At 33.3% G+C, this 11,875-nt stretch overlaps 1 protein-coding gene across 1 annotated transcript; it reads right to left on the reverse strand.

Annotated features, from left to right (window-relative positions):
• Positions 1-1,901: 1,901 nt before the first annotated feature.
• On the reverse strand, positions 1,902-8,090 carry LOC142343960 (uncharacterized). The gene is made up of 2 exons (XM_075395369.1): positions 7,490-8,090; positions 1,902-2,695 (listed from the first exon to the last, which is right to left on the reverse strand). The coding sequence occupies exons 1-2, from the start codon at positions 8,078-8,080 to the stop codon at positions 2,030-2,032; spliced, it is 1,257 nt and encodes a 418-aa protein (XP_075251484.1). The 5' UTR covers positions 8,081-8,090; the 3' UTR covers positions 1,902-2,029.
• Between the last annotated feature and the right edge of the window lie 3,785 nt (positions 8,091-11,875).

Genomic DNA, 11,875 nt, shown 5'->3' on the forward strand with positions numbered 1-11,875 from the left:
GACTTTTTATCATGAACGAATTTGTGAGCCAAACTGCTAAACTGTGCTATAGTTCCAAAGGCTACGAAAGTATGATGTACGGTACTTTAGCATGATTTGTGCTGAACAAGCATGGTTTGTTCCACTAAATTATAAAAAGTTATGCGATTTTGATGTTTTAAAAAAGATTAACTCTCTTTTTCTCGCTGAAACAGAAAAGATTGCCAAAACGTTCTTAGCATTTTACAATTTGCAAACTTGCGCTCTGATATGTTTGAAATTCCTAGAAAAAAAATATATTACCAACTCAACTTATAATTACGCTCCAGTGCAAAGCATGGATACAAACGATTGTTGAAAACTTACATTTCGGAAAAACCAGAGTTCAAATGATCGTGGATCATTGGAGTTTTTCAAACAAAAGCAACAAGATCTGTTTGAACAACAATTGGTCGTTATGAGTTCCGCCAAGTTAAACTCTGCAAGAAAAAAACGTGTGGCTCTTGAGTGACTTGCATTACGTCTGAAATTGAATGCCACTAAAAAAACTCTGGTCAAAATTAACTATCGGCTAAGCTAACAAATGAAAATTTGCAAAAAATTAGCGAAAAGTTGAAATGTGATGAAATGATCCCATAGGATCTAGGTAAATCCTACAAAAAACTATACAGCTGTTCTACCAGACATTAAAAAATAAAGACGTGCATATGCTCTTTTAATTGACGTTATTGATGTTCTGTCAAAAAACAACTGTACATCTACGTATGCTTAGCTTTTTGGTACAACTGTAGTTCTTGTTGACAAGGATACTGTGTCTTTTTGCTACAGAACGGCGGCCACTGTGGCAGATTATTCATCATAAAAACGGATGGAAATTGCTGATTTCTCCATAAACCATAGAAAAAAATCAAGGGAAAACACAAAAACAATGGTATTATAAATAACAAACCGTTCCAAAAACTCAAAGTCTAAAAAACCCCTCCAGTCAAATTTACGGGACAGTTTTGGCACCCAACTCACCGTCTTCAACATCACAATCTGAAGATAAGTGCTGTTTCAAAAAATATTTAATTTAAAAACTGCGCCTATGGTGGGAATAAAAAAGTAAACACAACGACAAAAAGATACCGATTGACATAGCATATTTTTCGTTCATTTTTTGTTTGCATCTTGACGGTTTGGGTTTTTACCAACCTCTTTGTAATCGGGCGTTCTCCCGACCTCCCAATTCTTTCAGATTCTTCTGCTGTTTAACCCACCCTTAGGACGTGTTCTGTGTGGTCATTTTACCACCCCTACATCCTTTTTCATACTTCAGGGGTTTCGCACACCCAAAGGACCTCTCTACGGTTTGGTCGTTCTCCTAACCGCTTAAATTTTTTCTGGTTCCTCTTGGGCTCAATTTGACTGCAAAACGAATGGAATCGAATGAAAAATTTCTGAAAACTTTTTGAGAATATTTTCAAAATGACCTATTTCGTTGTTTCTCATCAACACTTACTCGCCCGAAATGAGTAGCATGTAAAATTTCCGAAAACCGAGGCACGATAAGGAATTTTTGAAATTCGAAATATTTCACTCAAAAGTTTTTGAATAGTTGATTTTGACTTGGAATCAACTTTACAAGTATTACCTAAGACTTTCCAGACTTTTAGTCTTTTCCTGATACTTGCCCAGTACAAAAATGGCAAATAAAATTTGCCTTTAGACTTGCAAGTACTGATTAAAAGTTGAAGTTCGGTACGTTAAACACTAAAAACAGTTACCAAAATTGCCAAAACCCAAAACCTTTCTATTTTAGGTGAGCATTATCTCAACATGGGTTTCAGACAAAATATAATACTTCATAAGTTGATATATAGCAATCTCTGTTGGTCATCTAAAAAAATTTAGAGTGATAATTGCACGTTATTAAAACCAAATTCGTCTTAAAATATAATTTTATTTTATCATTTTCAAAGTAAGTTGTAATTCTCGTCATTGAACGTATTATTATTATTTATAATTTTTGCATATCTGTGTTGCCATTATCTCAATGAATGATAAAATATCAATCAGTGCTTTCAATGGAAGCGGTGGTTGCCAAACTATTAATTCCGGTTTCAATTTTTTTCTCTTTGTCATTTTCCGGACTAACTTCACATTTGCTTTCATCACTTGAGCTGCCTAAACTGTCCTCACTGGACGAATAACCTTGCTGCTTTTCTCGTCTCTCGTTCTCGGCTCGCTCTCGTGCCTCGGATCGCGATTTTGTGCTGACTTTGCTCTTGGGCCGCGTGAACGAATCGCCCGGTGTTAGGCTGCTTTTGGAACTTGTCGGGTCTGTGAACGTCGTTGAAGTAGCGGAGATCGTATGATTCGACTGGTCTTTTTGACTTTTAGTTTCTAGTTCATCATTTTCAATTTTCTGTTCATGTTGCGATTCCTTTCTGGAAGTTGGAGCAGATTTTACTAACCGATTTGGAAGTTTATTTGCCCGATCAGGCTTCGCATTTTTGCTCGCATCATTCAACCCTCTGACTTCTTTGTTTATGCTGGCGCCATTTTTTCCGCTGACGTCATTTTCTTCGTGATAATCCTCGCAGCCGTCTTCTTCCAGATCTTGTTCATGGTCTGGAGTTGCTGACGTGGATCCGAAAACTTTTTTCTCCAGAGCTAAATTGGAACATTTGCAGGGACAGTAGTTGAAGTTAAACATGGCTCCTTTGTGCATGACCTGTGAGGATAACAAATAACATGAACTTCATCAATTACTTCAAACGGGTGAGAGCTTTTTTGACGGGAATCTGAGCCTTCATCAAAACACTCAACAAAACCATTCAAAATTAGACAGAATGTCAAAACCAACTATGGAATGTATTCGATTGTTCGTCAATGTGTACAAAAATGGAATAAGTTACCACAGTGGCTTCGTTTGGCGAAAAATGAAAACGTTTTTAAGAAAACGTTGAATGATTTCTTGACCTCACAACATGAAAAAATTTCTTTCAATAGTAACGTAGGAGCTTTTAAAATTATTTTTTGTTTTTAGGAAAACAATCGGAAGAAAGTTTTATAATGTGATTCTTTAAGAAAATTGATTGATGTTTATTATTTTGTTTGAATGATTTGAAGTATTTTTTGTTTCAAATATATTCAGCCATATGGTTATAATTTTAATTTACTTGTTACAAAAAAGTAAAAAAAAAATAAAACTATGCGAAAAAAGAGCCGGCAGTCTATGAAAAAAAAATTTGTGAAAAAATCTTAAATCAAACTCAAAAAAGTACGTTTTTCCGCTGGAAAAATCTCACATAAACATCCGCCTGGTCACATATTTATCATACTACGCGGCCAATGCTGGTAAACAACAAGTTAACTGATATTCAGACCAACAAATTTTTCTACCGAATTCTTCAGGTAATTCTATTTTAAAATGATAGAGTTTACAACAAATAAGTTTGCAGTGAACTGGAACGCATAGATCACCTATTGTTAACACTGTTTTTTTTCTTATGTGAACAACCCTTACTATTTTTTAAGTTTAATGCTATCCCAGAGAAAGTACACTCGAAATATGTTGATAAGATTTTGACAAATGTTCTCCGTACAAAAACGTTGAAATATGAACAAGGTTGCTATATCTTTGCTCGTTTTGCAATAAGTTCATATTTTTTGTTCCGACCCCACTTGTGGGGGGAGGAACTATATACTCAAATGGGTTTTTTTTTGTTCCGTGAATTTTGGCCGACCGATATATTCATCGTAGAGAAATGTGCGTGGTATCATTAGAAAGCTCCTCCAGCGTAGAATTCGAAATTAAAAAGATTTTTTTGAATTTCGTTTTTTTCGAGGAGTTATCGAGGTTTAAAGTTTCTTGTGAACACTGGATATTTGGTTAACTTTTGTTCACTTTTACCTTAATTTTCGTTCGAATTAACGTCTTTTCTACGAAAAATTTAATTCAAAACTAGATTTCACGCCAAAAAGTAAATCAATTTTAGGTTTTTAATAGACAAAAGGAGATAATAAAGAATAGTTCTAGTCTTAGAGGGAAGTTTAATATCTAAAAAAAAATTGAATTAGGTTTGGGAGCTCTTTTTTTTAGAAAATTTTGCAATTATTTTGTTTTTTCAAGTCACCTAGAGACTAATAGACACTTTTAATATCGAAGTTCCGTTAATGACAAACCTTTTTTACGATCAAATGAAGCCCAATGAACAAAAAGTTTGTTTCGGAGGGATCGCTCATGTTTTTTTTGGATTCGTATCTCAAATTTCGTTATTTCAAATGAAATTTTGATTTAATTTTTGAGGTTTTACTAAAGTTTTATAATCCTATGGCATAAACTTATTGACTAAAGGTGCAATAGATTTGCTGATGAGCAACAAGTGAACCTATCTAGTGCTGTGAGTGGACAGCTAATGGCTGTTAAGACTTTGAAAAAAAATTTCGAATTTTTTTTTAAAATTAGTAAATCATAAACTTGTTTTTGTGAACTGTAAGTTCGTCTCAGTAAAACAGGATTGAACTCCTTCCCACCACTGCAACATACGTTAATCTCATTGGCGGCTTTATCAAATAACTATTGCTTATACGTCTTCAATGCCACAAGGTTTCAAATTTTTTGAAAAATTTTTTGGACATTTCGTTTTATTGGTTCATTTTGAAATCTTATCACGTCATCCTAATATTGATGGCTACATCTTCCTTTAGTGAAGACGTTCAAAGGATCATAGATAAAACTTTCTGAGAAAAAAATATGGTTTAAATGGCTTCAACACTTTCTTCTCCCATTTTTCTAAAGAACTTTTGGTTTTTGCCTGAATTTGTTGTTTTTTTTTCATAGTCATAAGACATATTGTGATGTCTTATTGATTACCTAGGCATGATAAACATCGTTGTATTCACGTCAAGGCATAGCTGAGCGTATTCATTGAATTCCTATGAAAGCTTTTGAGTTTAATGGCTGTTAAGATTTTAAAAATATTTTTTTTGAATTTTTTTTGAACATAAATCAATCTTAAGCTTATTTTCGTGGTTTGTAAGTCAGTCTCGGTAACGACAGAACCGCTTTTTTTTCTACATCAACAACAATTTATCTAGTTAGCGGTTTTGTCTTCTAACTATTGGTTTTTTTGGCTTCGGTGAACGAGTTTTCATAATTTTTATAATTTTTGGATTTTTTTTAGTAGTTTTGGTTCCTTTTGAAACCGTATTACATTATCATAATATTGTTAGCTCCCATTGGCTTAGTGAAGACATTCAATGGATCGTTGAAAAAGTTTTCAGAGAAAAAAGCTTATGGTTTAAATTTTTTCGACACTTTCTTTTCTCATTTTTCTACCGAACTTTTGGATTTTGCCTGCTTTTGTTGTTGTTTTCATAGTCAAGGACTTGTTGTAATGTCTTATTGATAAATTTTGAATGACAAACATCCTTGTCATCACATCATTTAGTCATAATTTAGCGTATTAAATGCCTTCCGTTGAAAGCTGCAGAATTTTATGACTTTGATACTTTGGGTTTTCTCAAAAATTTCGTGGTTTTGATGTATTTTTCTTTGCCATACGACTTATTGTGATGAGTTATTGATTTCACATGATGAATGAAACCAATGATTGCTATTTCATCGAGGCATAATTTAGTGTGTTTAATTAACTGCGTTGAAAATAATTGAATTTAATGTCTTTTATACTAGGGCTTTTCTCAAAAACTTCGTGGTTTTAATATCATTGTTTATATTTGTTGTTTTTCAAGTCAATTTGTAACAATAGAAGCAGTCACCTTGCTGTTAAAAAATTATTGAAAATAGAAGACTTTATACTGAAAAGTTCATTCTCTAATGGCTTTGAAACTTTTCTCGCTTAAATTTTGTGAGTTTGCTTTTTTTGCTTTTTTTTATTTTTAGGTAGCCGTGAAATTCTGATCGGTTCCATAAACCAGTAATGCTGCCTGTATTGTTGCCCATAAAATTGTAATGAGTGATGTTACCCGAAGCAGTCAGTTTAAAGCCAATAGTCTTAAAAATTATGATATTATACATCTTCAAAGATTTTTCAAACTTTTCAGTTTTTTTTTTGTTCTTTTCGTCAACTTATTCTCGTCATTGAGAAGTCCACTCCAATTCCTTGAATTTCAAAAAACAACTTGTCTACTAATATTATGTCGTAACTGATGTTTTGTTTGGTGGACATTATGCGTTCTCATAAAAAATGTGAGTGGTGTATTTGTGTTTCTTTTTTCTCTTCTTTTAGCTTATTCAGGTAATAACAGATCCCAATGATTTTCAAATGTGGCCCAAATGAACGAACTTCTTTTCTCTTTCAGTATAATTTTAGCTGAATGAGTATAAATGTAAACTGAAATAAAAAGTAAAAAAATTCAGATAATAGCTAATAATTTTAATGGCTTCAATAATTTATGTTATTGTTCTTATTTTTTTTGAGATTTTCTGCGTCTTTGTGTAAATTGTTCGTTTTTTGGAGATTTTCTGCGTATTTTGTTTATTCCTATGGTTTAATCTCAGCAAAGACAGGTCCCATTAGTTTCATATTGACTTTTTAGTAAATTTATCAAGAATTATTTTGTTAAAAAGCTAAAGATTTTTTTAGACTTTTGAAATTATTTGGTTTAAGAAACGTTGATTGATCTTTGACTTTAACCTCATTTTTTTTCTCTATGTCAATTTTTCACCTAATCTCATTATGAAAAACATACATCTGCTGTATAGTTAGGAAAAACTAAATTTGTGGAGTTAAGGTTTTATCTGATTGCATTTTGACGTTGTTACCAGGTGCTTTTAAAATTATATATTGGGTTTCTGCCGTGAAAATTTTGTTTTTGCATATTTTGTTGTTTGCTGTTTTTTCTCGTAATCTTTTTATTGGTAGATCTCTTGACCGCTGTAATGAGAAATGGCATTATATAATTCAATTAGTATTTACGTTTTGTAACGTGTGTTTTAAAGTCAAACATCTATTTTTGTTATCTCTTCATTTGGTTGACAATTTAGTCAAAAATGTAGATGACCTCGGTCGGAACATCATGTGCGAACGCACATTAACTAGCCGCCTTGTTTGGCAAGATGCTTAAAGGCATCAAATCAAGGCTTGGCTGCTTCAGTTCATCACGTGATCGGGTTTTTCAAACCTATAGATGATCTGTCAAATACAAGTGATATGCTTATCCTTAGATGCGAAGAGCAATTCATTATTATTAGTAAGATCAAAATGTACCAGGATTACCTAAATGTTTTGCTGAAGCATCAGAACTTTCAAAAACTTGCCTTTTTCGTAGAATATGCATGCCTTTATAGTTGCTGGGCCTTTATGGGAAATTGATCGTTTTTTTCAACGAGAACTTCTAGCAAGTTAGAATTATGTCATTTAAATGCGAAATGAATGCTAAAGAACTATTTTGAAAAATAATTTCCGGAAACGTAAGCAAAGAATGTTAAAAACTAAATGCTTGTTGAGTAAACGCTAATTATGCAAAAATGTCAAGCAGAAATGTTATTTTTTGGACGCACCTTGTGACCATACCGTGAATTCTTGCAGAAATACTGGCGATTGTAGAAAGCACACGCTTCAGTCACGGGTAAGAAATCGAACAGTGCGTTTGCAGTTTGCATCACCCTCGCGTCACAATGATCTCGCAATCTTCTCACCTGTTCATTTTTGTAAACATAAACAAATTCTTTCTTGTGCAACGTCATCCCTGGGTTCGTGTATTTCCGTCTTTGATGTCCGGAAGCTCGGTGGTAGCGGCAACCCGAGATCAAATCGTCGTTTTGAAACGCCTGAATTGCCGGACGTCGGAACCCGGAACCCCCGCGTTCGTCAAAACTCGTGTGAAGGTTCTGCCGGTTAATATAGTCCTGTACTTTTCGGTCCACAATTCGACGAACGTGTTCGGCTTCCCGTTCGGACAATCGATACGAGTTCATCATCATTTTTATTATTGAGGAAAGGTTGGTATGTGACTGTTGTTTATCAGTCTGAAGTAAACAGTTTTGTTTATTTATTGATAATGAGCACGGCCGTGAAAAACAGCAGGTGCTTTTTATTTCGGAAAGGTCTATTATGCATCCATTTCCAGCCTTAATTTTTATGGCATGCATATCAAAAACGCGCACGCACGTTTTTGTTTTTCCCTCAAAACGAAATTGAGATTAATTGAGAATTTACGGTTTTATAATTACGTTTTTTATTCTGTGGGTGTTTTAAAGGATGGGAAGATTGGTCGGCGTTTAAATTTTCAAGTCTCAAAAGCGGCGCCTTTAACAACGAAAAATATATCTTTTTAGCTTGTTTGAGGATGCGGTTGATAGATTCGCCGCTTCAAATTTTGGACGTGAATAACAGTTTGTTCAAGATCGATAAATATGCTTCGTCTAATTCATGAAAATTTAATAGCAATTCGACTGCAGTTTTATATGGCCATAATGAACAGTTTTACCAGCAACTGTGAAAATAATAATTTATTTTCCCAGTCACACTGAAAGACGAGAAACGGAATAGCGAACCAACACCAACGCAATGAAATTATCGAATCGAATACCAACAGGCCTGATTCAGAAAAAATCTCGGGCCTGATTTCGAGTCTGATCAGGTCAAATCCAAGGCTGCAAAAAGAACATTACACAGTAAATTTGTGAGACTTTTATATGGCAGTGAAAATCAAAGGCTTGTGGACCTGTCCCAAGACTTGGGTAACTTTGTGAAGACACCAAAAACACTAATTTTTTTCGGGGTAATGAGTTAGAATGAATACCATGATTACTTTTAACAATAGTACGAGCTCGTACGAGTCTAGCACTATTATCACCAGAATTGTTTTCTTACAATTTTGATTCCTTCAATATTTCACCCACCCATGTTAAGAGAAAAAAAACAGGGAAAAATAGCCCCCACGGAAAATAAATCCCCACTTGACTGTTAAAGAGTTGCGTATTTCACCATGCTTTGCAGGCCATGGTAATGTCTGTAGCGTCTCGTGGACTTGATTTGAAACTCACAAACAGACAAGTTATCACGACGGAAGTTCAATATTAGCAAGAGACTTTATTTCGTATTAGAACAAAGCTTGTTGTTAGCTTTCGTGGGTTTTTCTTACTAGACCAATGAATGCGATTAATAATCACAATAGAAACTTCGAAGCAAACGGTAGGGCTCAGTGATAATCCTAAGGCGTAACAAACTCAGTATTACCCCAGACAAAACTATCCTTAGGAAATCTTAGCATAACCGAACACAAAAAGTAAGCATAAGGCAACATTTACCACACACGCACACAGAAACGCACGCATGCACGCGCAAACACGCATTCGCACGCATACACCGAGACAAACACAAACACACCTAGATGTATGCGGATTCACACGCAAACAAAGAACAAAAAGGCTCGGTAATGTGCGATTGCACATAAGGTTCCGACCCGCTCATCCAAAACTTTGGCATAATTGTCTACCAAATGAGGAACAGATAGAAAACCCCAAAATATCAAGTATTTTTTTTAAAAGTTGGTATATGAACGAACAGATAGCCTCCAAAGCAAATAACTCAATGGAGTAAAAACTGATGAATTTGATTGATGAGATATGCCAATATTAAGAAAGCGAGCCAAGACGAACAGCAAAATCAAACAACAACAACAACAAACATTATTCACATAAAAAAATTAATGTCAAAAACAAAAAACATAATTCAAAAAACAAACTTAAAATCAAAGTCAAAACAGCGTCAGATAAAAATGAAACTTAACAAAATGACTTGTATTTTATCCGAAAAGATATGCGACTAGCCATAATATGGCTTGGTAACAATTACACTATTAGACAGTAAATTTGAAAAAATTGCTTTTTTTTGGTTTATTTCAAAATAATTCAAGCCATTAGAAAACAAATAAAATATAAAATATCTAATAGATTTAAATGTACCAGTGTTTCTAAAGATGGCAATAAAGAACTGTCGGTTTTCAATTTTGCCAGAAAACGCTTTTGAAGCCGTAAAGCCATACTTTGGCCCTCAAAAAATGTTTGATAGCACCCTCTTCAAACACTAATATTGTATTGAGTTACCTCTAGTAATGAAACCAGATAACAAGTCGATAAAAAAGGAAAAAGGCAAACTCAAGTAATACTCATTTATTTCGAAAAAAAAAGATTATTTCCAAAGACATGAAAGCCATTAATTACAAAATGAATAAGTTCGTTTTTTTCTTCCGAACTCGTTGTTTTCTTCCAAAGGAAACCTCTGATACCTGCATTGACCCCGAATATATCTTAGGTCTACAAAAAGAACGTAAAATATGACAAAAATCAAAAACTAATATACTTTTTTGTGAAAAAGCCGTGTCGAAGCCAGTAAAGTAAAGAATTCTTTGAAAACACTAGATTTTTAGATACCAAATATTTCTAACACATTTTTTGGACAAAAATATTGTGTCATTTTTTTGGCCTATGATTAACGAGACTAGGTAACAAGCAGACAATGAAAGGAGCAAAATCGCCAAGTTAAAAAGTGATTTTTTATAAAGGAAAACAATTGTTTTGAAAGCCATGAGAGCCATCAGCTATCTACTAGTATCAGAATATCAACCAATAGATTCATCCATGAAAAATCAAAGAAACCGGGTCAATGAACAGGAGGTTTCAGAAGACTAAAAAGACAAAGTAAAAACCACAATTGAAGACAAAATTTAAAAAATTCAACTAAAATCTTCGAGAAAGTATTGTCAAAGCCGTTGAAACCAGAGTCTACATCCATAAGGATTTTAATATCATCGATTTTGCAATCTTTTGAAAGAAAATAATGTGATATGTGAACTGTCAGTAACGTCATAATGAAAAAAAACTGAAAAAAATTGAAAAAATGGGCGAATACCTTAAAATAAAAAAAATGTAAAATCTAGTAGTATCGAAGCCAGAAAACAATAACTTATGTTTTCAAACCGTGAAAAAAATGAACTCAATAAAAAGCATTCTTTTATTGCTGACACTAAGCTACAAGTTGACCAAATTAAGAGAAAAATGGAGGCAAATTTCAATAAGCCATTATTTTTTTAAAATCAAATATTTTTTAAAAGTGAAAACGACTATAAGCTTGATAAATATAAAACTGTATAAAAAAACAAGATTAAATAAGTTGGAGCTTCTTTGGAAATCAAATGGGTCTATCACTTATGAGCTTTGATTTGAATTGTTCGGTTCTTTAATTAAAACATGAAGAAGATCAAATTTTTTTAATAAAAAAGACCGGCTGATTACAATCCAATTTTTTTGGATTGTAATAGTCCAAGAGTGGTCCAAAGCTAGCTTTGCGACTGCTATTTGTACATTAGGAACTCTTAATAGTTCGACTGCTGTGGATATAAATGTTTTGTTTGTTAAAAAATCAAAAAAAAAATGCTGCGTTTTTGATAATCGACGAGTAAAGTTAGCAAAAATGGCAAAGTTTTAATTACGATTACGGAGCAGCCGGAAATTGATGTACAACAAGCTCCCTTTGAGTCTGCAAAGATTGTTGTTGTGGTGTTTGGGTATGCACTTTCTGCAAATTTTTTTAAAGTGGACAAAAGAAACTTATTTTGTGCTGTTTTTAATGAAAAAGTCTTTTAATGAATTTTGAACTATTTAGCCAGCATTTTTGACAAAAAAAAATAACCGACAAAGTTTTCCTGTCTTTAAAAGTAAAATCAACAATATTTTCTTCAAAAAGTTAACAATTTTAAGCAAAATTAGCAAAGTTTTAGCCAAAAATTCCGGAAAATGTGAATAAAATCAACGGAATTCACTCTATTTTCTCAAAAGTTTAAACCTCGATAAATCCCTGTAAATAGCGAAAATCGAAAAAATCTTTTTAATTTCATTTTCTACGCTGGACAAGCTTTCTAATGATACCAGTCTCAACTGGCT

Source organism: Convolutriloba macropyga, chromosome 8 (genome assembly GCF_964194025.1).
Source record: "Convolutriloba macropyga chromosome 8, txConMacr16.3, whole genome shotgun sequence".
Classification (NCBI taxonomy): domain Eukaryota; kingdom Metazoa; phylum Xenacoelomorpha; order Acoela; family Convolutidae; genus Convolutriloba; species Convolutriloba macropyga.